Source organism: Balaenoptera borealis, assembly GCF_965194805.1.
Source record: "Balaenoptera borealis genome assembly, chromosome: 3".
NCBI classification, from domain to species: Eukaryota; Metazoa; Chordata; class Mammalia; order Artiodactyla; family Balaenopteridae; genus Balaenoptera; species Balaenoptera borealis.
In genome coordinates, this window is record NC_138866.1 from 113605942 (window position 1) to 113632147 (window position 26206).

At 40.9% G+C, this 26206-nt stretch overlaps 2 protein-coding genes across 8 annotated transcripts in view; one reads left to right on the forward strand and one right to left on the reverse strand.

Moving 5' to 3' along the window:
* INTS14 (integrator complex subunit 14) overlaps nucleotides 1–20219 on the reverse strand; it is a 34257-nt gene extending 14038 nt beyond the window's left edge. Inside the window, exons 1-10 of one of the 7 annotated variants that reach the window (XM_082383356.1) lie at nucleotides 19829–20148; nucleotides 16637–16665; nucleotides 15341–15624; nucleotides 13950–14057; nucleotides 10604–10759; nucleotides 9271–9389; nucleotides 8687–8829; nucleotides 4701–4793; nucleotides 2788–2932; nucleotides 1307–1440 (exon numbers count right to left, since the gene is read on the reverse strand). In XM_082383356.1, coding sequence (XP_082239482.1) covers nucleotides 1307–1440; nucleotides 2788–2932; nucleotides 4701–4793; nucleotides 8687–8829; nucleotides 9271–9389; nucleotides 10604–10759; nucleotides 13950–14057; nucleotides 15341–15562 — 1120 coding nt within the window. In that variant the 5' untranslated portion in view covers nucleotides 15563–15624; nucleotides 16637–16665; nucleotides 19829–20148. Of the gene's footprint in view, nucleotides 1–1306; nucleotides 1441–2787; nucleotides 2933–4700; nucleotides 4794–8686; nucleotides 8830–9270; nucleotides 9390–10603; nucleotides 10760–13949; nucleotides 14058–15340; nucleotides 15625–16636; nucleotides 16666–19828 lie in introns of all 7 variants that reach the window. The other 6 variants (XM_082383357.1, XM_082383358.1, XM_082383361.1 and 3 more) reach the window with 6 other exon arrangements.
* Nucleotides 20220–20255: 36 nt separating this feature from the next.
* Nucleotides 20256–26206, forward strand: part of SLC24A1 (solute carrier family 24 member 1) — a 39484-nt gene continuing 33533 nt past the window's right edge. Inside the window, exons 1-2 of the mRNA XM_082383275.1 lie at nucleotides 20256–21468; nucleotides 21723–26043. The gene's annotated coding sequence lies outside the window, so the exon portion shown is untranslated. The remainder of the gene's footprint in view (nucleotides 21469–21722; nucleotides 26044–26206) is intronic.

Sequence of the window (26206 nt, forward strand, 5' to 3'; positions counted from 1 at the left end):
ATACTGCACAACTCCAGGGGGTACCAGTACCTAGAATACAAAGTCATCTAACTGATTATCTCCACTGTTCTCATTACAGCCAGAAGGATCTGATCATATTACTCCCTTCAGTGGCTTCCCAGCATCTGCAGAATAAAGTCTCAGCTCTTCACATTTCAGATGAGGCCTGCCCTGCTGTATCACTGCCAACCTCTAACCTACCATCTGGCCTTCCCACCCCTCCCTCACACTTTGTGCTCCATTTGGGCAGGATGCCCTTTCTGCCTTCACTAGCTCAGCAAATTCCTCTTTTTCTTCAAAACTCAGCTAGGGTGTCTCTCCTCTGTGCAGATTTTCCTGAGTCCTCTAGGCAGAGGTGACCATCCCCTCCTTCAGGCCAACTCTGATCTTGTGCCAGCTCATGTTTATTACTCCACTCTCCGCTAGACTTTGAGTAACTCCTGCTAACTCTTTTAGCTCCCACACCTGGCACAGAATAGGCTGCATAGCAGATGTTCCTAAAATTGAAATGGGCCCAAATAAGTCAAGGGTGACACTACAGCTGGAGCCTGAGTACCTAGGAGTACAAAGGCCTCAATCAGAGGGAGTAGGAAAATCAGAAGAACAAACAGTTCATGGGGGAAGCGGGGAGAGACAACCGTTTCTGCAACAAACATGCTGAGCTTAGGATTGTGACAGAGTACCCAGGTGGAGAGGTCCAAGAGGGAACTGGAAATATAATATGCAAGTTTCAGGGAGAGATCAAGCAGCACCAGAGTTAGAGATTTTTGGGACTCTGAAGCTATAACAGCTGATGAAATAACCAAGAGAGAATAATAACCCAAGAGAAGAAGGCAAAGAACAACACCTTGGGAATCATGAGGCAAGAGGAAGAAAAGACAAGATGACAAGAAAGAAAAGTTACCAAGGAAAAAGATAAGTACTAGGTGAATGCAATGTTAGGAAAACTAAGGGAAAATAGTTTCAAGAAGGAACGGGATTAAATTATCTCAGAATGACTAGGGGTACCTGGGTTGAAAATAGTACACTAAAGAAAAAAAAGTTTATGGAGAATAGCTTTTCACTCCAAGCATTTAGAGCATTTATTTTTACCTGAAGCAACCTAAATGTTTGTTTCCCCTGAGCTGTAAAGTTAAAAGTGCAAACATCAAACTCTCTTGGGGTTCTCCGTGTACATATCCAGTGTCAGAAACCACAGGGCACTCATAAGGGAAATCACGCAGCTCTCTGACTGCACAGACAGAGCCATTCCCAACAGCAGAGAGAAAACAAAGTCAGGATAAATAAAATCTAATCTGGGTTATACCTGAAATAGGACCCAACTGTGCCATTTTCCCTAGCCATGGGAGAGGTTCTGGGCCAGGCTCAAAGAGAGACATCATGAGGTTTGATTTCTTCTTGCTGTCAGCTTGGGAGTAGAGCATTCCGTGCCATTCAGGACTAGATGGAGAGAAGATGGAAGATCAGAAGAACATCAAGCCTGGGACTGTCAAGTAAAATAACTCTAGCCTGTGTTTTTCTCTTGAGAGACATGGTTTTCAGCTTTGAAATTAGGTGCATTACTTTTACTAAAGTCAAATCCTAAACCTAAAAATGCATACTGATGTCCCCTAATACTACCATTCCTTGGGGACAGGTATTATTATTCAATTATGTAGATATGGAAATCAAAAGCAGTCTTAAAAGAGAAAAAAAAAAATCACAAGGGCAGCAAGTAGCTGCAGGGGTGGTGAGGAGTAAGGGCTGACACCTATAGGTCTCTTCAGCCGCCTCCAAATCATTCACAGCAGTACCACAGAGAGAAGCCCTTCTAACAAAGGGCACAAAGCCATCACCCAGCTCTGCTCCCACTTCTCAAAGGGCCCCAGGTGATTCGCCTACTCAGAGACAGTACAAGTAGCCTGAGTACCAAGAAATATAGCAAACTGATACCTAATAAGAATTGCATTCTTCTTTCTGGATCAGCTAATTTTAACTCAAGCAGAAAAGGAGCCATGCTTCCTCTGAGCATTCCTAACCTCTTGATTTTCTCTACCAGTCAATCCCAGGTGATGGCCAGAAGATGACCTCTTCTTCTTTGACAACAGGTATTATAGAAAGGGAAGCAGAGAGTTTTTCAGATTTTGAGACTACAGTGAAAAGTGAAAGCTAGAAGGGCTTTCCTCATAGGGAAGGAATACAGCAGAGTGGTTACGAGCATGGGCTATGGAGTCACAACACATGGATAAGATCCTGGCTCTTTCATTTACTAGCTGTGTGACCTTGAACAAGTACCATGACTTGCTCTCTAAGCCTCAGTTTCCTCATCTAAGGAATGGGGATAATACTGATACCTCCTGTATAGTGAGGTATATAAAGTGCCTAGAGAAGTACCTGGCACATGGTAAAATGTTCAATGTTATCAGCATCTTTTTTCATTTAGTTTTACCTCCTCATTTTATTTATCAGTATGGAGGAGTCTATACTGAGTGCATACTGCATAAGATCCTATAACAAGTTAGCAGCATTACTTAAACTGACCCCAGTTTTCCTAGATAGGATGGAAAAGAGGAAAACTGAGAAAAGATATAATATAAGGGCAATATAATTAAAAGACTCACTCTGTACTTATTCTAGGGGATGCTTTAAAGAGTAGTGTAAAAGGTGATAGTAGGTGGGAAGGATATGGCAGAAAGAGAAAAAAAGTGTCGAGGTTCTTTCTATTCTTTCTTTCAGAAAAGTCTGGGGAATACTTCACTGTAAATTGATTCTCCCTTTCACTCAACCAAAGGTAAAAAAGTTTCTTACCCTAATTGAACTATCGCCACCATTCCTTCCACTTTTAGGCTGCCATGGAGCAGGACACAAAAGTTGGGTATTTTGCCTGCAATCTGATTGGCTGAATTTTCATCTTCGTTGTCATCAGTTATACCAGTACCCACCTCATCACCTTCTACGAAAAGAAGAGAAAACCAGCCAGACTAAGATTAGCTACAAAAACTCCAAACTCCAGTAGTATTCTTGGCTGTTTCTAGCCTTGGAAGGAAAGTATACAGAATTATAAAGGAATATTATAACAAGTAAGAAAAACTCATATTCTGGTTTTCCTATGTCCAAATAAAAAATCAGTTTTCACATGTTAGATGAATTCCATTTATATGAAACATCCAGAATAGGCAAATCTATACAGATAGGATATCAGTAGTTACCTGAGGCTGAGAGAGATGGAAGGTAATGGGTTGACAGCTAAAAGGTTTCTTTTTGAGGTAGTGAAAATTCTAAAATTCTGATTCGAAAATTGTGGTTATGGTTGCATAACTTTGTAAATACACTAAAAACTACTGAATTGTACACTTTAAATGGGTGAAATGTATGGTATATGAATTATATTTCAGTGAAGCTGCTACACAAAAAATCAGCTTTCCATAGTTTCTACTGGAACACTAAGCTAGAGGCTCTCTGGGGGTTTCAGGCACCATCGAAACAGAAACAGAGATTCAGAGATGTCAAGAGTGTTCTCAACTGACAGCCTTCAGGCAGCACGTGGATGGGATACCCCAAAGAACAGTGACTACTCCATATGTTTCTTGACTCGCTTCTCCAACTCCAGGTTCTCTCATACACCCTGCTGACAAATGAATGAATCTTCCTCCAATTAACTTCCTTCTGGAACTATCTGTGTACTCAAGCTGATTCAAAGACTTTCTAATTCAATAGAAAGATCTTCCTGGTTTAGTTTGACATTCAACAGCCCTTACAACACGGCTCCATTTTGCCTTCCCATACTTTTCTTTCCACTGTTTTCCTATACAAACTCTTTGTTTTGCCCGCTTTCTTTCTTGGCAATTTATATGGGCACGCAGAATTCCCAGGACCTTAGGAATAAGGTAAACTCAGTTGTTATCAATATCAATAACAATAACAGTAAGGTAAAGTATAAACAAAAGGATCATAATCAGCCATCTGTGAGAACATATCAAAGATTCTGTCTATGAATATGTGATGGAGGGTTATGGAATACCTAGCACTCCAACTGAGATAACCATGAGTAAATGGAATGTGGTCATAACTCAGTGAGTGGAAACCTGATTGTATATACTTCTTGGAGAAAGCTGGTGAATATAAAGGAGACAGTCAGCCTAAAACAGAGAAAAGAGAAGTTTAAAGTGCTAGAGACTAACATTCTCCAGAGAGATGCTGAATGTAGGAGATATGACTTTATAGTTGCTGGAGAAATACATTCTGCAGTAATGAGGCCTCACAAGGACCTGGATTCATTCACTCATTCAACAGTATTTACTGAGTATCTACTATGTGCTAGGCACCAGTAGAGAACAGGTGTGGTTTCTCCCCTTATAAAGCTGTATTCCACATTTATCAGGCAACCTTCTGAGAACTACTTTGGTTTCCCCAGCATGCTCCCACAGGGAAAGGCAGAGCCCAGGATGAGGGACTAAGCATTGTCATCTCTAAAGAGAATTTCCACTGTAAATTAACGAAGCAGTACACAATAAATATGTGTCAAAATGCTTTCCATAGTTATAAAGCAGCAGAATTAGTTTTTTAATATATCAGGCAACATATTTTTTAAAAACCCAATCCAGTAACTACTCCTTTCCCCCAAATTCTGCAAAATGGGCTATTCTACTATCTAACATTTAAGAATAACTTTAGATAATAAGATACTTCATATGTATCACTGGAATAGGAAGAGAACTCACCTTTGTTAAGTGCTATAGGTAGGACCAGATGTCTAGACAGAACTGGGGGACTTGAAATATCAGCTATATCAATAAATCCCACTATTTCCAAGTCTGAAAAGAAGGAATCAACATAGAATTAACTTATAACAAACAATAAATGCTGGAGACGGTGTGGAGAAAAGGGAACCGTCCTACACTGTTGATGGGAATGTATCAATAAACTGGTACAGCCACTATAGAGAACAGTATGGAGGTACCTTAAAAAACTAAAAACTAGGGCTTCCCTGGTGGCGCAGTGTTTGAGAGTCCGCCTGCCAATGCGGGGGACACGGGTTCGAGCCCTGGTCTGGGAAGATCCCACATGCCGCGGAGCAACTGGGCCCGTGAGCCACAATTGCTGAGCCTGCGCGTCTGGAGCCTGTGCTCCGCAACGGGAGAGGCCGCGATAGTGAGAGGCCCGTGCACCGCGATGAAGAGTGGCCCCCGCTTGCCGCAACTGGAGAAAGCCCTCGCACAGAAACGAAGACCCAACACAGCCATAAATAAATAAATAAAAAAAAAAAAAAAAAAAAAAAAACTAAAAACTGAGCTACCATATGACCCAGCAATCCCACTCCTGGGCATATATCCGGAGAAACCTGTAATTCACAAGGATGCATGCACCCCGATGTTCACTGCAGCACTATTTACAATAGCCAGGACATGGAAACTACCTAAATGTCCATCTACAGAGGAATGGATAAAGAAGATGTGGCACATATATACAGTGGAATATTACTCAGCCATAAAAGGAACGAAATAATGCCATTTGCAGTGACATGGATGGACCTAGAGATTGTCATACAGAGTAAAGTAAGTCAGAAAGAGAAAGACAAATATCGTAAAATATCGCTCATATGTGGAATCTAGAAAAATGGTACAGTACTTCCCTGGTGGTACAGTGGTTAAGAATCCACCTGCCAATGCAGGGGACATGGGTTTGATCCCTGGTCTGGGAAGATCCAACACGCCCCGGAGCAACTAAGCCCATGCACCGCAACTACTGAAGCCCCCATGCCTAGAGCCTGTGCTCTGAAATAAGAGAAGCCACTGCAATGAGAAGCCCACGCACCGCAACGAAGAGTAGCCCCCGCTCGCTGCAAGTAGAGAAAGCACATGCCCAGCAACGAAGACCCAATGTAGCCAAAAAAAGAAAAAAAAAAAAGAAAAGAAAAATGGTACAGATGAACTTACCTGCAAAGCAGAAACAGAGACACAGATGTAGAAAACAAACTTATGGTTATCAAGGGGGGAAGGGGGAATGGGATAAATTGGGAGATTGGGATTCACATATATACACTACTGTATATAAAATAGTTAACTAATGAGAACCTACTGTATAGCACAGGGAACTCTACTCAATGCTCTGTGGTGACCTAAATGGGAAGGAAATCTAAAAAAGAGTGGATATATGTATATGTATAACTGATTCACTTTGCTGTACAGCAGAAACTAACACAACATTGTAAAGCAACTATACTCCAATAAAAATTAATTAAAAACAAAGAATTAATTCGTGTTATGGGAAAGTACATTATTTTCTATGTACTAGATTTCATAAATACAAGGTTTAGATTGGGAATTCAAATATGATGACTAGGAAGGTTATTAGAAGTTTCTCTGAATGACTCTAATACTTTGCATTTTAAGTAACTAAGAAAATAAGGACAACGGTCTTTTATTTAAGGGACTTAAGTTATACGACAAATCAGCTAGACTATTTTTATGAGGCTAGGTCCCCAGCCAAGGCAAAAGCTTAATGGTTAAGTCTCTCTGAATAGTCAGGATGTTCAGGTCACCAGGGGGCGTTGTAGTCAAATACTTCCACAACAACTGCAAGCAGCTACACTTGGAGGGTAAGGCTTTTGCATTAAAACTGTTTCCCTGAGAAAGAAATACATTCTCTACAAAACCAAGGTAGCGGTCTACATATGACAATGGTTTCTTTGCTTTATAGAAGCTGTATTAAAGACCAAAAGTATTTGTTGAAAATCTAAAATAAGTTAAAAAAAAAAAAAGTTGTAACCCAAAGTACTTTCTGGAAGTTTTTTCTGATTGTATAAGTAGTATAAAAACTTAGAAAACACTAAAAACTGTAAAGAAGAAAAATAAAGTCACTCATCATTCCTCATCAAAGGAAACCGCTATTAATATTTTACTGAATTGCTTTTTAGTCTTTCTTCTAGGCATATACACACTCATATTCTCAAAACAATGTTTTAAAAAATCAGGATCATGGTGAGTATACCACACTTCTTATACATCAGGAAATCTGCTTCTCTGGAGTTTTGCTATCATTACCTTCTTTGGCTGAGTAATGAATGAATCAGCATAAGCAGTTATATATTTTTCAACTGAGTAGAAAAAGGCCTACGTTTTAGTGGTTTAAATACAACCTATAACAAAAATCTTGGACTAGAAGTTTTTATAAGTTAGTCCATTAAATAAAAGACAATTATCCTTATTTTCTTAGTTACTTAAAATGCAAAGTATTAGAGTCATTCAGAGAACTTTCAATAACCTTCCTAGTTATCATATTTGAATTCCCCACCTAAACACTGCATTTGTGAAATCTAGTACATAGAAAGTAATGTACCTCTGGGAAGAAAAGATCTATTCGAAGTTACTCATCCAAAAAGGGTGGGAGGGAAGTAAGTGGAATCTAACTGGTTTGAAGGCAACAAAACATTTGGCACACTGCTGTCTAGTCACAATGAAAGAGATGGATGACCTACTTCCAGACAGCCAGGAGCAGAAAATAAAGGCACAGAAAACAAAAAAGCCTGTGCACAGCCCTTCACTCGAAAACTCCTTAAAATCTACACACCCAAGAATGAAACGAATTTCCAGCTGTACTTAATTTTAATCATTTTTTTAAATTTTCATTATACCTTTTATTATTAATTAATTAATTAATTAATTTTTGGCTGCGTTGGGTCTTTGCTGCTGCGCGCGGGCTTTCTCTAGTTGCGGTGAGCGGGCTTCTCACTGCGATGGCTTCTCGTTGCGGAGCATGGGCTCTAGGCGTGCGGGCTTCAGTAGTTGTGGCACGCGGGCTCAGTAGTTGTGGCTCACGGGCTCCAGAGCGCAGGCTCAGTAGTTGTGGCGCACGGGCTTGGTTGCTCCGCAGCATGTGGGATCTTCCCAGACCAGGGCTCAAACCCATGTCCCCTGCACTGGCAGGCGGATTCTTAACCACTGCGCCACCAGGGAAGTCCAATTTTAATCATTTGTTGATTGAACAATTACCTAGTGAACATCTACTAAGCATCAGACACTACGCCAGGCACTGAGGGTGCAATGGTGACTCAAACAGTGATGGTTCAACATATACCCACCACTCAAGGAGTCCACCTGCCAATATGAGACAACTCTCTTCTCTACTACCCCTTGTTACTTTTGATTCTTGGCTTTGCCAATTTAACCTAAGCATAGCACTGGCAACATGGTAGAAGCCATAACACACTGCTTTCTTTTAGTCATAATACAAGCTGCAGGATTAGAGGGGTACAGTATATCAGAGCCGAGACCTGAGAGACCATCATTTCTCCTAGAGATTCCACTCACCTAGCCAATAAGAACTAGAGGAAGTGACTTGTCCAGGGTCACAGAGGAAGAGTCACACAGCCACGTGTAAAAGCTAGATCTTCATATATGACCTTAATGATGATGCTAAAGTCTTACTATCTCTATTAAAAACTACCTCAAGGATTTCAACGCTAGTGAATCTGGCCCTGGTTTCCAACTCTAGTAATTTGTGGTTATAATCATCTAGGAATAGAGATTAACTCAGGACCTCACCATGGAAGACCACTAATCTGCCACCCCTTAGGCAATGCATCCTCCCATCCAAAGTATACTGACATTTCTTTTCAACCCTCCTGGAGAGAGGAGAGTAAAAGTCCGAAGTTAGAAGAAAGTAGGGATAACAGAATAACTAAGAAGGAAGTATAAAAAAAAGTTACCTGTGTTAATGACTTTAGGGATAGGATCGATTTCCTCGTCTACAACAAAAGGTTCTGGCCTGGGGAAGACTTGCACATCAGCAGTTAGGTGGCCACACTTGAGAACGGCATGGAAAGGTGTATATGCCAGATCTATCAGTTTTCTAGAATATGATGATTATTTGTTACAGAAAGAGTAATATGATACGTATAATTTTTTTCAAGTAATCTTTTTAAGATGTCAAGTTTGTTTTCCCTTCAAGTTGATTCCAAAGTTATGATCTGACCATTTGTGAAAGAGAACAAAATCTGATATTTTTGGTGAGGAAATTTCAGTTCTGAAAAGCCCAAAAGCAAGTTAATCTTTGAAATTGCTGTCATCGTAAGGAAGTCAATACCTATAGACATTATAGATTTAGTCATGCTTAATTTAAAAGGGAGTCAACACTTAAAAATCACTACTGCCTATCACTTTATCTGAAAAATGTGCAACTTGGGGAAAATGAAATGACACAATTAGAAACAGTAAAATAGATATTATTGTCTGACATCAAATTATAATGCTGGATTGTAAGAAGGCAAAAAAGCTCAAAGTATATACTCACCCAAACATAGACTGTACATTTTTCAAGCACAGGGGGCCATCAATAGTAAAAATCTGCCCTTCACCGTTGTTTAAATCTATAAGACGTTCAAGGCAATCCAAGGAATCAGTGCTCTGAAGCTACAAAGCAAAACAGATGACTCTTTTAAAGTGGCATAAAATGCCAGATTGTTATCAGTACACTAAGGTCACAAAATGAAGATGATTTTTTTTAACAATGTGAGAAGGAAAATAACTAACAATTTTGACTCAAGGTTACCAAAGAGGAATGTTATATAAAATTATACCAGTAGAGCTATTTCACTCCAAGTAGTTTTGCAAAGATTCAGAGGTGACCACAGTTGGTATTCACATAGCACCTTCCCTTCCAAGTGTTTCTAACATCTTTTGGTAAGAACCATCATTATCTACATTTTAAAGATAGAAAAACTGAGGTGAAGAAAAGTTAAATAACTTTCCAAAATAAATGGGAAAACCAGGAGATAGAGTTTAATAAAACATACATCAGAGTAATGTTACTTAACAACAACAACAAAAAATCAAAGCACACTTCTGTCAACATTTCTGGTGTGATGGACATAAGAATTCCTAAGTGAAGGAAACATCTAACACCAAAAAGAACATTCTGACTCTGTAGCATCTGAAGAATCTTTGTGGGAAGTAGGATGGATAACAACTCCAGCTATGTTTCCTGAGATGTGGCAACACTCTACTTTCAGAGAGCATTTGAGACATAGAGTCTTTTGAAATATAATCAGTAATTAGTCTCAGTTGAAACAATGGAGTTCAATGTTATAGTACAGGCATGCCTCATTTATTGAGTTTCACAGATATTGCCTTTTTTTAAAACAAATTAAAGGTCTGTGGCAAACCTGTGTCAAGCAATTTTATTGGCACAATTTTTCCAACAGGATTTACTCACTTTGTCTGTGTGTCACATTTTGGTAATTCTCGCAATATTTCAAACCCTCCACCAGCAAAAAGATTACAATTTGTTGAAGGCTCAGATGATGGTTAGCATTCTTTGGCAATAAACTATTTTTAAAATAAGGTATGTACATTGTTTTTTTTAGACAATGCTATTGCACTCTTAACAGACAACAGTATAGTACAAACAAAACTTTTATATGCACTGGGAAAACAAGAAATTAATGTGACTTGCTTTATTGTGATCCCCGCTTTATTGTGGTGGTCTGGAATGGAACCTGCAATATCTCCGAGACATGCCTGTATATGTAATGTAATATTAATGGAATATACTAAAAAATATATTCCATTTTTGAGTCCTAAAATGGATCTAATCAAACTAAAAAGAACTTAGTAAAAAGCATTACCTCCTCCAGATTTGCCATGCACATGATGTATAACTTAGATGGGAAAGGAAAAGGTAGTGGGAACCTGTTGCTCTCACTGCGTTGGCTGTGAGTAGCTAGGGAGTGCCGCAGTGACCCTCTACCAATGCCAAGACAGCCATCTGTCACCAGGACAACCTGTTAGCAAAAAGTGAGAGGAGTTTTGTACATGAAATAACATATTTATTTAAAGCACTCTCATTTGGCAATGTTTTCATTTCTCCCTAATTGCATTTACACTGAAAAATGTACCTCTGCAGGAATACAAGCAAAGATGTGAATAAATCTCAACAACATTTGTCAAGTGAAAGATGACAGACATATTGTATTGATACGATTTTACACATATATGTTAAGTTCAGACCACATAAAACAAAACAAAGATAAATCAAATAGTGGTTGTGGGGTGATACTGAGTAGAAAGGGGCATGAGAAAACTCTGTAGGGTAATGGAAATGTTCTATATCTTAACTAGAGGAGTGGTTACATAGGTATATACATTTGTGAAAACTCAGTAAACTGTATACTTAAGATCTATGCATTTTACTGTATTTTATCTTATTAAACCTTTAAAAAAAGCACCTACCTATCAACACTTAAAAAAAAGACAAAACCATTCATAACCAATTCTTACTTAATTGTATTAAAACTAGACCCCTATCTCTTAGAGAAGGAGTTGGCACCTAAGACAATGGTGTCAAAAATGGCATAAGGGGTACTTCCCTGGTGGTCTAGCGGTAAAGAATCTGCCTTCCAATGCAGGGGACACGGGTTTGATCCCTGGTTGGGGAACTAAGATCCCACATGCCCTGGGGCAACTAAGCTCACGTGCCCTGGAGCCTGCGCACCACAAAGAGAGAGAGAAAACTAGCACGCCACAACTAGAGAGAGGCCCGCGTGCTGCAACAAAAAGATCCCGCATGCTGCAACTAAGACCTGAAGCAGCGGGGAAAAAAAAAAAAAAGAAAAAAAGAAAAAAAATGGCATAAGGACCTATTTTACGTGTGTCCCTAGGAAGTACCAGCACAGAAGTCTGAAGACTGAACCTTGACACTTTATTTTCAAAGATGACAAACTTTACCTACCCCTGGTCAACTAAAATGACAACTGCATTAAATATGTATTTATAAAAGCCATTTAACCAGACATGGACAAGACCTTTAAAATGCATTCTTAATCAACCTATAATTTTTAAAAGCCTTCAAAACATACCAACAATAGAATTAGTTACAAATCATTTTCCTTTTCCTCACTGTTTAAAGCAATCCTTGGGAAGTCCTGGGTGGACATCCCAAGCAATCCAGGGGAGGATTGTTTTTGTTCTCCCTAGCCTAGCCTAGTAACTTGACAATAACAGACCAGTAAGGCGGTATTAGGTGGTTGCACCATGTGAAGTGCCAAGACTGGCACTTACTTCTAAAGCCCAAGAATGCTTAATAGAGGTCCCTTGGAGAGATGTCATCTTTTAGGAAGACAGTCAAGGCAAATCCCTCTTCTAGGTACCAACAATTGCTACATAATGATTTACTTCTGCCACTAGCTTTTTCAGATGCTGTGTGATAATGAAGTATTTCTTGTAATGTCAAAATGAGACAGACTTTACTCAGATAATGAAAACATAGTCCAGCTCTTTAAAAACTTGGTTAAAAATATTCCACATTAAAACAAATCCGTTTGATAGTAACTGATTATAAAAACAATCACTAATAACGTCCACCGTGTTTTGGACCTGGTTCACCCCAAAACTCACCAAGCAAGTCTAAGTGGATCCAGGCCCAGCTCCTTCCCCTCAGGGTACAGTATATCTCAAATTCAGATTCCTCCTTTTTGCAAAGGAAGAAAAAAATATTAAAAGGCAGAAGTCTGCATGGTGCATAAGGTCTGGCTCTTACGTGTTTTCTGAGTTTCTTCTCTAAAACCACTGAAGAAGTAGCAAATGAAACTGTGCTACCTGCTAGCTTCCAGTTCAGAAGATACTGACAACAAAACTTCACTTATTCATTATATTGCTAGGAAATTAGACAGTCTGTATGCATGGTTTTACCAAATAAATAGTGTTTATGAAGCAAGGTGCCAAAGGTTTTTATTTCTGAAAGGAAATTGATCAAAAGGTATTTACTGGCTTTTTTAGCAAGTGTCCACTAAAGTGATCTGGTTTTTAACCTTTTAGTAGTAGCTCAGGGTCTTCACTAACCCATGAGTTCATACTGTATAAAACAACTCAACTGCCTGAGTAAGAAAAAACAAAAAAGCTTAAAAAAAAAAAAAAGCTGGGTTTATTGAGATATAATTCATATGCAAGAAAATTCACCCTTTTTAGTATATAGTTAGTTCTATGAGTTCCGACAAATGCATTCAGTGATGTAACCACTTCTACTATCAAGATACAGACCAGTTCCATCACTTCTCATATTCCCTCATGTTTTACTTGGGTCAGCCCCTAACCTTTCCTCACCCCAAGGCAGCCACAATCTTATATTTATTTAAAAAACAAATATCGGTGATGCTGCTGACACTAATGAGGAGTCCCGTATTTGACCCTATAATAAAAAATCATATACTATGGCCCACTGCCTGTTTCTGTAAATAAAGTTTTACTGGAACAGAGCCATGCCCATTTATTTACTTATTATCTATGACTGCTTTCGTGCTATGACAACAGAGTTGAGGAGTTGCCACAGACACCTGCAAAGCCTAAAATACGGAAAAAGTTTGCTGATTCCTGTTGCAGACTATTATGATTTTCCTTTTAGCAACTGTTCTGTTTTCTCCTTTAAAATATGCTACCACTTCTCAAAGCACCTGTTTATAGCAAACTTCCAATTGCTACAACTCTGCTCTGATTGGATGCTATATGTGGACCTATTATGGACTCTTAAGGAAAGGGCAACAGATTTTATGACATACACCTCACTTTTTAGACAACCCACATAGTTGAGAAGGTTAAAAGTTTGCTGAATAAATGCTACACTGGAATAATGAAGATAGACTATATTGTACTGATGTTTACAATTATATCACTCAAAATTATAATCGCCCCTTCCAGGGGGTGTTCTAAAATTCCACTGTGAGCCCTTTGTGTTTTATACAAACAATGCTAGTTTGCAGTAAGTCAATTTACTAGGAGGATGCTTTCCTTAAGGCATATTTGTGCTGCTTTCTGAGTATATTAGTGTTGATTTAGTGCCTTCTTTTAAAAAGATACCAAAAGTGTGTAACATAGTTTGTAGAAATTACAATGTATGCTGTGTCAGAACCTGAACAAAACTGAAGCACCTCAGTGGTTAATGTTTCTAACTTAGGGCAAAGAAAAAGAATTGATCATTACCTGACAAGGAATTGCACCACCCCATTCTTGCTGAACGATATTGCAAACACCAACTAATGCAGACTCCAAGCAGGTTTTATCATAATCATCCATATTACTTAGTGCTTCCTGATTGAATGAAAGATAAAATTGCTCATTATTCTTTACTGTTTTAATTTGTTACCAGAAAAAAACATAAACTGTTCAAAGCATGAATGTTACACAGGGGACATTGTGTTTCTGAGAGCCCAAAGCATACGTTCTTAAAGAAAAATGGTAAAACAGATTTCCTCAACTGTAAAGGATGATTAAAAGAGCTTCCCTTTATTCTGTTCTCTCATCAGGTGAGAGTGAATTGTCCACCAAGTTCGTATTTTATTAAGTGGACCTTTTAAGAAATAATTAAAATGAAAAACGTTTAAAGACATCACAAAAATAATGACGAAATTTACTGAATACTATCATCATTCTAGGCATTTTACATGCATTTAATCATGAAAACATCCTATAATGCAGCGGTCCCCAACCTTTTTGGCACCAGGGACCAGTTTCGTGGAAGACAATTTTTCCACAGATGGGAAGGGTGGGGTGGGGTGGGGCGGGGCAGGGGATGGTTAAGGCGGTGATGTGAGCGATGGGGGGCGGCAGATGAAGCTTTGCTGGCTGCCCACTGCTCATCCTCTGCTGTGTGGCTGGGGGATGGGTTGGGGACCCCTGCTATAAGGTATAGATAATTAACTTATTTTTATTTTCTTTATTTAAAAAAATTTTTATTTATTTATTTTTGGCTGCGTTGGGTCTTCGTTGCTGTGCACGGGCTTTCTCTAGTTGCAGCAAGTGGTGGCTACTCTTCGTTGTGGCGCGTGGGCTTCTCCTTGCGGTGGCTTCTCTTGTTGCATAGCACAGGCTCTAGGTGCATGGGCTCAGTAGCTGTGGCGCACGGGCTTAGTTGCTCCGCGGTATGTGGGATCTTCTTGGACCAGGGCTCAAACCCGTGTCCCTTGCGTTGGCAGGCGGATTCTTAATCACTGAGCCACCAGGGAAGTCCCTGGAAGGACTGTTTTTCATCTCAAGTTTTATAGAAAAGTAGAAAAGAGTAAAGTGTTGAACCTAAAGATCCTGAACTTTAGGGGACAGGGCACTACATCCTGAGATGCTCCCCTCCCACAGAGAATTCCAGAAAACCAAGAGAGGAGGCTACAGCAACAACTCACAGCTCTAACTCATTGCTCTACCACAGGCAGAAGGCCTACTGGTTATGAATCCTTGTTTTACAGTTATACTCAGATATTATACCCATAGACTTATCTTTAAATAATTCCAGTTCTAAATATTCAGTGCAATATGATAATACTGTTTTCCTTCCTATAAATTTGGGCCCTGTACATATAATAACTCATTCCTTTTTGTACCTGTAGGGTGTTATAATCTCTTGTGAAGGGAACCATCAATTCCCAGAGTGATGAAAAAACCACCAGAGCTGTAAACTCAAGCTTGTAATTTGTGGCCATGTGTTCAAACAGCATTGTCAAACCATGGGCTGCCAGGTGCTTGCGCTGATATTCCTCGGACCCCTCGATAGACACAGGTCGGGTCATGGAAAGGGATACGTCCATTACCACCACTGTAGGCATGATGAAAGTGATCCCAATGTTCCCAGTCAGAATGTAAACAGATAGCTATAGATAGAGAAATGCTGTAGAAAATAAATATGATTAGGTCTTGCATGTCATGGAGAGAAAAAAGTATTTTTTTAATCATAATTTTAACCTAACTTTCCAGAAATAAGTGAAGGCAAACCCCATTTAAGTTGAGGTGAGGACAAATCTGCAGGGAATTCAGTGGGAAGGAAGCAAGCAGTTTAGTTCACTGTGAGGACCACTCCTAGAATCACCCACTAAATGGCCATAAATCAAGGACCATCTTAAATGTTTCTAGTAAAAACAAAATAAAACAAAATATTAAATTCAGGGAGCCCTTGAGTTGAATACTTTCAAATCTTACACAACTTAATATAACAAACACTCCTACATCACCTCTCCGACACTTAATTTACTAAAGAACATTTCTAGTTGTCTTATGGTGGTGCTTTTTGACAATCAACCATTCTTTTTGGGCACCTTCACTATCTTACTCAATACAGCAGTATCTGGGCAAGTGTTTGCTGAATTATCTTGTTGCTTGACGTCCTTTTTAAAAAAATTAAAATGAACGCAAAATATAAAAACAAAAAGTTGGGCTTCCCTGGTGGCGCAGTGGTTAAGAATCTGCCTGCCAATGCAGGGGACACAGGTTCGAGCCCTGGTCCGGGAAGATCCCAGATGCCACGGAGCAACTAAGTCCATGCGCCACAACTACTGAGCCTGCGCTCTAGAGCCCACGAGCCACAGATTCTGAGCCCAGGTGCCACAACTACTGAAGCCCATGCGCCTAGAGCCCATGCTCCGCAACGAGAAGCCACCGCAATGAGAAGCCCGCGCACTGCAGCTAAGAGTAGCCCCCACTCACCGAAACGAGAGAAAAGCCAGCGGGCAGCAACAAAGACCCAACACAGCCAAAAACAATACATAAATAAAATAAAATAAAATAATAAAATAAATAAATTAAAAAAAAAGAAAAGCCTAGTAAAGTCATAGTCCAAATTAGACAAAGCTGGAAATCATTAAGCATGACAAAAACAACAAACTGCTAGCCTCAGTAGTACTCACTGCAGATAAACGAGGCAACAGCTCTTTAACTATGAAGGAAAAGAACAAAATTAAAGAATATGTATGACAGGTGGGAGGGAGGGAGATGCAAGAGGGAAGAGATATGGGAACATAAGTATATGTATAACTGATTCACTTTGTTATAAATCAGAAACTAACACACCATTGTAAAGCAATTATACTCCAATAAAGATGTTAAAAAAAATTTTAAAAAAAGAATATGTATGACAGCTGGCATTATCTCATGAAACTGTATAAAAGTCAAAATGTAGAAGAAATGGAGAAAACAAAGAGCTTTTTAAAATTATGGATTGAGAATTAGCATGAAGAAAACATGTCTGTGCTCAAAAATAAAGAAAAAAGTTCTCAGATATACAGATCTGCTCTTGCTGCTGCTACTCTATTATTAAGCAAACTATAGTCTACTCACACAATGAAATATCATATAGCTATAAATAAATGATACATAAACAGATATCAGAAATATTTATATAGATATTAGTAACTGAGAAAAGCAGGTCACAGGCCTGTATGTATACACTGATTACAACTTCATAAAAATCATACTGCATATATTGCATATATACAATTTTGCATATATACAATTAGAGAACACTCAGGATGGACATAAACAAGTTAGAAATTTAATGTTCACTAATTTCTTTTTTGGAACTTACTTCAAAACACTTAACAGTGGCCAGAGGGCTTGTTTTAGTACAGTGTCCAACTGCAAACGTGTGCTATTCTAAAATTCCATTTGTAAGTAGGCTGTTGGGAACTCTGAGCATATTGCCTCATGGAAACAATGTTATAAATGGGGATCAGGGACTCATGTCAAGTAGGAAAAGCCTTTTTACCACATAATGGCCTTTCAAATACAAATGCTTCATGTATCCAACATCGATAAAGACTAAAGGAGATATATAAATTACCCTTCCAGACTCCTTTCCAAAATCTTTAACCATTTTGATAGAAAAAACTAAAATGTGGGATTCCCTGGTGGCGCAGTGGTTAAGAATCCGCCTGCCAATGCAGGGGACATGGGTTCGAGTCCTGGTCTGGGAAGATCCCACATGCCGCGGAGCAACTAAGCCCACGCACCACAACTACTGAGCCTGCGCTCTAGAGCTCGCGAGCCACAGCTACTGAGCCCGTGTGCCACAACTACTGAAGCCCGCGCACCTAGAGCCCGTGCTCCGCAACGAGAAGCCACCAGAATGAGAAGCCTGCACACCGCAACCAGTGGCCCCACTCTCCGCAACCAGAGAAAAGCCTGCGCGCAGCAACGAAGACTCAACGCAGCCAAAAATAAATAAAATAAATTTATTTTTAAAAAAAACTAAAATGTGCATCCTTATTCTGCACCTCATTAAGCACAGCATGTTAAACATAATTCACTCCGACTTAGCATCACAACTCTGAACACCAATACTGCCCAGCACGCTGCTGCCCTCATGTTTTAATTTATACCAGCATTCTCCCAAGTGTGTGCTGCAGAACACTGTCCTGGAGGGATGCTCCAAGAAAGATGAGTTCAGGTCTTATTAAAGACACTGAGAAGCTCTACAGCAAAGAATCCAGTTTAATTTGTTAACTCTGTGTTTCCCATTTAACCCTTCTCTGATCATTAGTTGGTGCCATGGAACAAGTATTATATAGAACATACCCAGAAACACTGCCTTGTACTCAAGGGATCCAGGCTGTTGTGTTCTGTTTTGGTGCCTCCTCTTTATAACTAATTATAACTAATTTTTGGACCATCATTTTGCATTCCACTTTTCTCTGTAATCATCCTCCCTCTTTCCGATTTGCTGCTTCTCGGTTACTATGAGCTGGAAAGCCAGGTAATCCAGCTTGCTAAAACTGTGTCCGAAGTCAAAGTTAACAGGCTCTGAGAGCCTGTGTTTCTTCTGCTGTCAAGTGCATGAGCTTAGGCGTTATCAACTTGGTGCTGTTTCATCTATTCAGTCTTTCCAGACCCTTTCTGGGTCTCAGCTGTGTTGTTCAAGAAGTGAGGTCCTGTGCAATACTGGTTCAACTACACTACATTAGACCATAAGCTCAACAAGAGCAGGGACAGCATGAGATTTGGCCCACCAATGTCTCCTCAGAACCTATCACAGCAGTGGGCACACAGTATGTACTTGACAAATACTTGATAATGACTAGTAAACTACCTCTCAGCACCAGACGTAACATTAATTTTTTGGCAAAACACATTACAAATTTTAACTCTGGACACCAGAAACACACTTCCTCCTCTCCTCGTTCAAGCAGAGATATCAGGAACTCCTACGCCTCTGCCCACATATAGAGTTTATCCAGCTCCTATGGTATTCCCATTCAGGCACAGAGGTCTTCACGTTACTGAAAGCTGGGGATGCAGAGTACTGGCCTCATCTCTTAGGAGAATGAGAATCAGGATACACAGATTTAGATCATATATAAGAAAGCATTTCCAGCTCATGAAATCTGCTGTAACACTGGAATGGGTGACCATAGCTGGCAGGCTTGCATTCTGCGAAGACACTTATGGAGCTGGCTCTTTCTTCTGACTGATGCATTTGTGTCCACCCCCAAACACACACCCCTAACAATGGCAAAGTCATGGGAAACCAATTTAGAACTCAGGTCGTCAGCACAGAAGTAAAAGATGGATGGATGTTCTTGAAGGATGGTTCACTCAAGTAGCCTAGGCCTGATTAAAAAAAAAAAAATCCCTGCCCACACAGTCCAGCAATTTTGTGAAAACACCATGTTACTTCTCTCTTGGGTTGATTCTTACCCTAAGGTCCTCCACCCCACCCCCATAGCTTTCTCGTAAGTACAGTTTACATACAATGCTTAAGACAACTAGTGGGCTTCTTTTCTCAAGAACAGTCTACTCCTGAGAATAGCCCTTAGCCCCTTGATTTGGTCATCTCCATCAGCTACACATTTATAATTCTTCCCAGGAGACAATTAGCTCGTTCATAAAGAACTGATTCTGAGGAGTATCGCTCTTAAAGCGTGATTCCACTCGAATTTCTAGGAATCCGCTAACCTACTCTTAAGTTTGTCTGTTGGCCTCACATCTCTTGCCCGGATGAGTCCCCTCCACCGTTCTCAGTTACAACTTCACCTCTAAAGTGCCAACCTGTAAATACAGAACTCCTGCATTTGGATCGCGTCTGCCTGGGGATGTATTTTTACCTTAAAATCAGTCAAAAATCTTTGAGATCTGGAAGTCTCTTATGGGAAGAGGAGGCGAAGGGGGCCTGGGCAGGGGGCCGACATCGTGGTGCTTGTGCGGAGCTCTGGCGCGGCAGAGCGAAGGGAGGCCGAAGGCAGTGCCCCGGAACTGGCGCCGCAAAGACGGCGCGGGGCGGCCACCTCGGCGGCGGAAAGGCCGGGCGTCGGCCCCGCGTTGTTCCCCGCCACCGACCCCTTCTCCTGCAGCTCCAACAAGCAATCCAAGACAGCCTACGGTCTCCAGCCTCCTCCACTCACCCCACGCCCTTCACCGGCACAGTCCGTCACCAAAACCTTTCCGCCTGCGCGCCGCAGCCGGAAGTATACGGCCGCGCGACGAAACGGAACTCGGCGCCGTGGGTGCGCGAGGCGCTTGGGGCGGGGCTTTAAGGACGTCGTGGGTGGGGCGTTGACTCAGCGGAGAAGCTGCCGGTTGCGTCTGCCTCAGTGCTTCTCTTCACAGCGTTTTGTCCGCGACCGCCGCCACGACCCCACTCCCCACATAGTCCCCAACTGCGCCGGGCCCGGACTGTGTTCGCCTCTTCGCTCCCTCCCCGTTCTCGGGCTCTTCCGTATCTGTTTCTGGCCTCCTGCCCACCTGCCTCTCGTTGGCCCGTGGGCCTCACCTGTCTGGGTAACCCCGTGACCAATTCACACTCTGTCTCCTCACTCACCTGGGCTCGTTGGTGCACCAGCCTGACCCTCACTGATATTTGCCCCTCTTCCCCGTCCCTCTTCAGACCCCTCACTCATATCCTCTGAGCTAGTTGACAGAATCCTCTTCCTACTCTTTTTAAATTGTAATTCCTGCCTGAGGAGTGCTCATACTGAGCACGCTGTGTATTTTTCGTAGCTGACGTGAGCCAGTTTCCACGTCAAGACTTTCCCTCTTGGTCTCCTCAGCCCGGATGCTCACTTTATCCCCGACCCCTTTGAGGGAACTAGAGGGAGGGTTCAGTCAGTTCCCCTGCCTTGGCCAAGGTGCGCTGCTGAGGGATTTGCACTTAGGCTTTCCTGTGAGTCATCATGGGCCCTCGCGTACCTCACCTCTCGCCACTTGGTGTCCCCATAGCAGCCTGTGCCTCAGCGAGGTCCTTGAGGGGACAAGGAGTGACTTTCTTTCTAACCTCTTAGAGAGCTAGCAAATGCCAGCTAGAGGTAGGCCTGAATGGATGCCAGCAGGCACCTGGGTAGTTATGGTTCAAAAAACAATGCTGTACCACATAGGTTACAAGTGGGAACAGAAAGGCCTCTAGAAGGCTTTAGGCCTTTGCCTCCTTTTCTTTTGGTTGGTGGGAGGGGGCGAGGTAGGAGGTGGGTCAAAGAGGGAGGATGCTTTGAACCGAACAACTGAGTCTGTCTGACTTTTCACAGCTTGTTCTGTGGGAGAGTGTGGGCTCCAGTTGCTTGTAGTTCTTTCCTGTCCCCTCCTTATATCAGAGGTGGCAGAGGAAGGCGCATCACTCCATGGGAATGTCCCTGTCAGCATCAGGGCCCAGGGGCAGGCAGACTGCCCTATTTGCTTCAGAGCGTCTCTCCCCAACTTGGCTGGTTTCACCATCTCAAGACCCTGTTATACTTGAGCAGGCACTGGAATCTAGGTAAGTAAGGCTGCATCCTGATTACTTCGTTGTAGTTTCTAATTCTTTCCCTAGTGGGAGGAATGTGGCCAAGAACGTGTGGGCAAGGGAGTTTTCGAGCTACCCCTAATGTGCTGATGACTTAGCCCTGTGGTCACTGTTCTGGTAGTTCCAGCTCAGCTCCATGGACTGATTCATTACCTTACCCAGTCCTAAAGATTAAGTTTATTAGTTTGCTGATGGGTGATCACATCTTCTAGTTCTTCTGAATACAGGCTTTCAGGAGACCAGGGAAGCAAAAGGCAATCGATTAAAACTGATGATAAAAGGGAGGACTACCAAGAGGACCACATCACTTAGGGCAACTGGTAGGTGCTTTTGTTTTTGTTTTTTAATTCTTAGTAGAATTCCATTAAAAATCAAAAGGTTGTTCAGTGAATATAAAATCAGAGAACATTAGCACAAAGAGTTAGAAGGTCTTAAAGGAGAGGTCTTTCAAGCCATAGCTGGCTAATATAAATTGCGTTTTCCTACTCAAGAGACCCTTAGCATTTGCATGTTTCCACACATACATTAAAGGAAATCGGTAAACAACTTCCTTTGCATCATCTATCATCCCCTTTATTTTTTCCTGCTTTGAAACAGTAGACAGCTGTCACAGAGGCTTTGAAAGGCAGAGTGATTTGGTCTCCAGTCTGGCAGAGTAAAGGTTAGTGACAGAAATAGCAAGCTGCTCACAGAAGCCAGGTACTGGGGTTCAGGGGAGGTTCATATACCCATCCAATTCTCCAACAGCACGTGTTGAAAATGTAGATTCCCGGGCCATGCTGACTGAATTGGAATTTCATGGGTTGGTGCCTGGAATCTTCATTGTTAAGTTCCCAAGGTGATTTCCTTCCTCACCTACAGAGAGGAAGGGTAAGGAGTGAGTGAGTGAGGAAAAGGGAAAAAGAGAGGTTACGGGAAGGCGGTGAGCCCACATTCCTTTTCTGTTCTGCCCTCCCTTTCCATTTCCTGTGCTGTCCTTTGCCCTATGTCTTCCTTCCTGCCTCCTCTAGTCTGGACCATGTCCACTTCCAAATCATACTTCCAAGCTCCAGGCTATCTGCTTTCCCTCATCATCCTACCCCATTCCTCTATTTTCACCAAAGTGGAAGTCCAAAGAAATTGTAGATATGACCCTTTTGTCTTCTTAAAAATTTTTATTATTGAAGATTTTCAAACATAGACAAAGATAGGGGAATATCATAATAAATCCCCATGTACTCTTCACCCTATTTCTACTATCAACTCAATTCTCAGTCTTGTTCCATTTATACCCCTACCCACTTCTCCCCAACATATTGTTTTGATACAGATCACAGATAGCATAACATCTTGTCCATAAGTATTTCATTATGTACCTCTAAAAGAGAAGGATTTTTTAAATTAATAAACTTAATTTTTAGAGCACTTTTAGGTTCATAGCAAAGTGGAGTGGAAAGTACAGAGAGTTCCCAAATACTCTGTCCGCACACACACAGCCTCCTCCACTATCAACATCTCAGCACCAGAGTGATACATTTGTTAAACTCTATGAACCTGCATTGACACATCATTATCACCCAAAGTCCATAGTTTATTATAGGGTTCACTCTTGGTGTTGTACATTCTATGGGTTTTGACGAATGTATAATGACATGTATCTACCACTGTAGTATCATACAGAGTAGTTTTCACTGCTCTAAAAATCCTTTGTGCTCTTTTTATCCCTCCCTCTCCCGTGACTCCCAGGAACCACTGATCTTTTACTGTCTTCATGATTTGCCCTTTCCAGAATGTCATATAGTTAGAATCATATAGTAAGTAGTCTTTTCAGATTGGCTTCTTTTGCTTAGTAATATGCATTTAGGTTTCCTTTACGTCTGTTCATGGCTTGATAGCTCATTTCTTTTTAGTGCTGTATAATATTCCACTATTTGGAAGTACCCAGTTTGCTGAAGAATATCTTGGTTGCTTCCAAGTTTTGGCAGTTAACAGTAAGGCTGCTATAAACATCCTTGTGCATGGCTTTGTATGGGCATAGGTTTTTCAACTCAACTGAATAAATACCATGGAGAGAGATTGCTGGCTTGTATGGTAAGCATATGTTTAGTTTTGTAGGAAACTGCCAAACTGTCTTTCGAAGTGGTTGTACCATTATATATTCCCAGCAGCAGTGAATTAGAGTTCCTAATGCTCTACATTCTCACCAGCATTTGATGTTGTCAGTGTTCTGGATTTTCACTATTGTAATAGCTGTATAGTGGTATCTCATTGTTTTAATTTGCAGTTCCCTAGTGATACATGATGTTGAACATTTTGTCATATGCTTACATGCCATCTGTATATCTTCTTTGGTAAAGTGTCTGTTCAGGTCTTTTGTCCATTTTTTAATCAGGTTGTTTGTTTTCTTCTTGTTGAGTTTTTTTTTTTTTAAACATCTTTTATTGATTGATTAATTGATTGATTGATTTTTTGGCTGCATGCGGGATCTTAGTTCCCTGACCAGGGATAGAACCCACGCCCCCTGCAGTGGAAGGCGGATTCTTAACCACTGGACCACCAGGGAAGTCCCCCTTGTTGAGTTTTAAGTGTTGTTTGTATATTTTGGATAACAGTCCCTTATCAGACATGTATTTTGCAAATATTTTCTCCCAGTCTGACTTATCTTCTCATTCTCTTGACAGAGAGAGACTTAAACCCACAACAATTAAACTACCATTGTCACATTTAAAATAATTAACAATAAATCCCGAATATCATCAAATACCCAGTCAGCTTTCAAATATCCAGTTGTCTCATAAATATCATTGCAATCTCTTGATATATCTCTGAAGTCTCTTAATCTATAGGTTTATTCCTCCATGTCTTTCTTCATTTGCAACATATTTGATGAAGAAACTCTGACCTCCCTCTCAATCCTCCTTCAGTCTTTTCCACAGCATTTGAGAAAACCACAGAGCTTCCCCAGTCTAAAATAATAGAAAGACTCATTGAACAAAAAACGATTTTGTACAATTCCAGTTTCAATTAACTTCATCTCTGCTCTGTAAATAGGGGTGAATCTTATCCACCACTGAATCCTCAGGGTCTGGCACGTGACATTCGATATGCATTTGTGGAAAGAAGATAGGAGGGAAGGAAGAGAGGTTATTAGAAGAAGGGTCAAAGGGAGAAAACAGAAAATTTGGTGGGTACTACATTTGTCTAAGAAAGTAGAACTGAACTTTTTTATTTAGGACCCCCTGTCCTTTGAAAAATGTTATAAACTCTAAATTTTTTTTTAAATAAATTTATTTATTTATTTATTTATGGCTGTGTTGGGTCTTTGTTGCTGCTCATGGACTTTCTCTAGTTGCAGAGAGCAGGGGCTACTCTTCATTGCAGTGCGCGGGCTTCTCACTGCAGTGGCTTCTCTTGTTGCGGAGCACGGGCTCTAGATGTGCAGGCTTCAGTAGTTGTGGCACGTGGGCTTAGTTGCCCCGCAGCATGTGGGATCTTCCCGGGCCAAGGATCGAACCCGTGTCCCCTGCATTGGCAGGCGGATTCTTAACCACTGCGCCACCAGGGAAGTCCATAAACTCTAAATTTTTAAAGGCCTCTCATGATCTGGGCCTGCATCTGTCTTGCCAGGCTCACTCCTCACCCTCTTAAAACTTTGGTAGTATATTTCAATGAAAAAGCAGATAAAGCAAAACAAAACTAGTTTTAAAAAAGTTATAAAAGTAATTCATTTATATGGGAAAAATTCAAACAGTTTCAAAGTACATGAAGTGAGAAATTAGTGGTTTTTTCCTAGAAGTAACCATATATATCTCCTTGCCTCAAGTATGGTTCCAGCTGCTGGGTTTGAGAGATGAAGTACCAGGTCTTTTTTGTTTGGTTGGTTTTATTCATTCTATATCTACTGGTGACAAAAGTACAGCTATTCTTACATAGTCTTTGCAAAGTTGTTTCTACCTATGCGCGTGTGGGTGTGTATATTCATTCCTTTTAATTGCTATGTAATTGACTATTGGAAAGATGTGATATCATTTATGTAACCAGTTTTCCATCAATGTTTAGATAGATTTCAGTTTTTGCCTTACAGGCAATGCTGGCAGACCATCATTGGAGCTCTTCCTCTGAGGTGGGAAGCCGCTGGAAAGTTTGGAGTATAGAGAGCCATGATCTCACTTACAGTTTAACAGCATCACTTGTGCTGCTGTACCAGATTTACCCTCTATCCCCAGTGTCTTCACCAGCACTGGATATTAAATTTTTTAGTCTTTTTCAATTGATAAGCCAAAAATACCCCTCACTGTTGCTTCAGTTGACATTCCTTTGTAAAGTCAGATTTGACAGGGTGAGTTTTACTCAGTGGGCTGTTTCACACTCACTTAGAGAGGAGTTGTTAGTTGTACTGGTACTGTGTGGATTCCTGCATGGCCACACGGAAGCCCTCTGATAGAGCCTGTCTGATCTCTCCTCTGGACCCCAGGCCCCTCGGGATGGGTACCTGACTGTGAAGCCAAAACCCTGTCTCTGAACTGCTTACCAACCTGAAGTGTCATCCCCTGCAACTCCCTGCTTCAGGTATGGCTCCAGCCACTGGCTTGGAGAGATGAAATGTCGTGGGATGTTTGGGGGCTTATTTTGTTCATTTCCACCAGTGACAACTGCACAGTCGTTTAAAAGAAATCCTATAAATGATATAATATAAACAATTAAAACAATATAAACAGAAGGTCTTGAACTG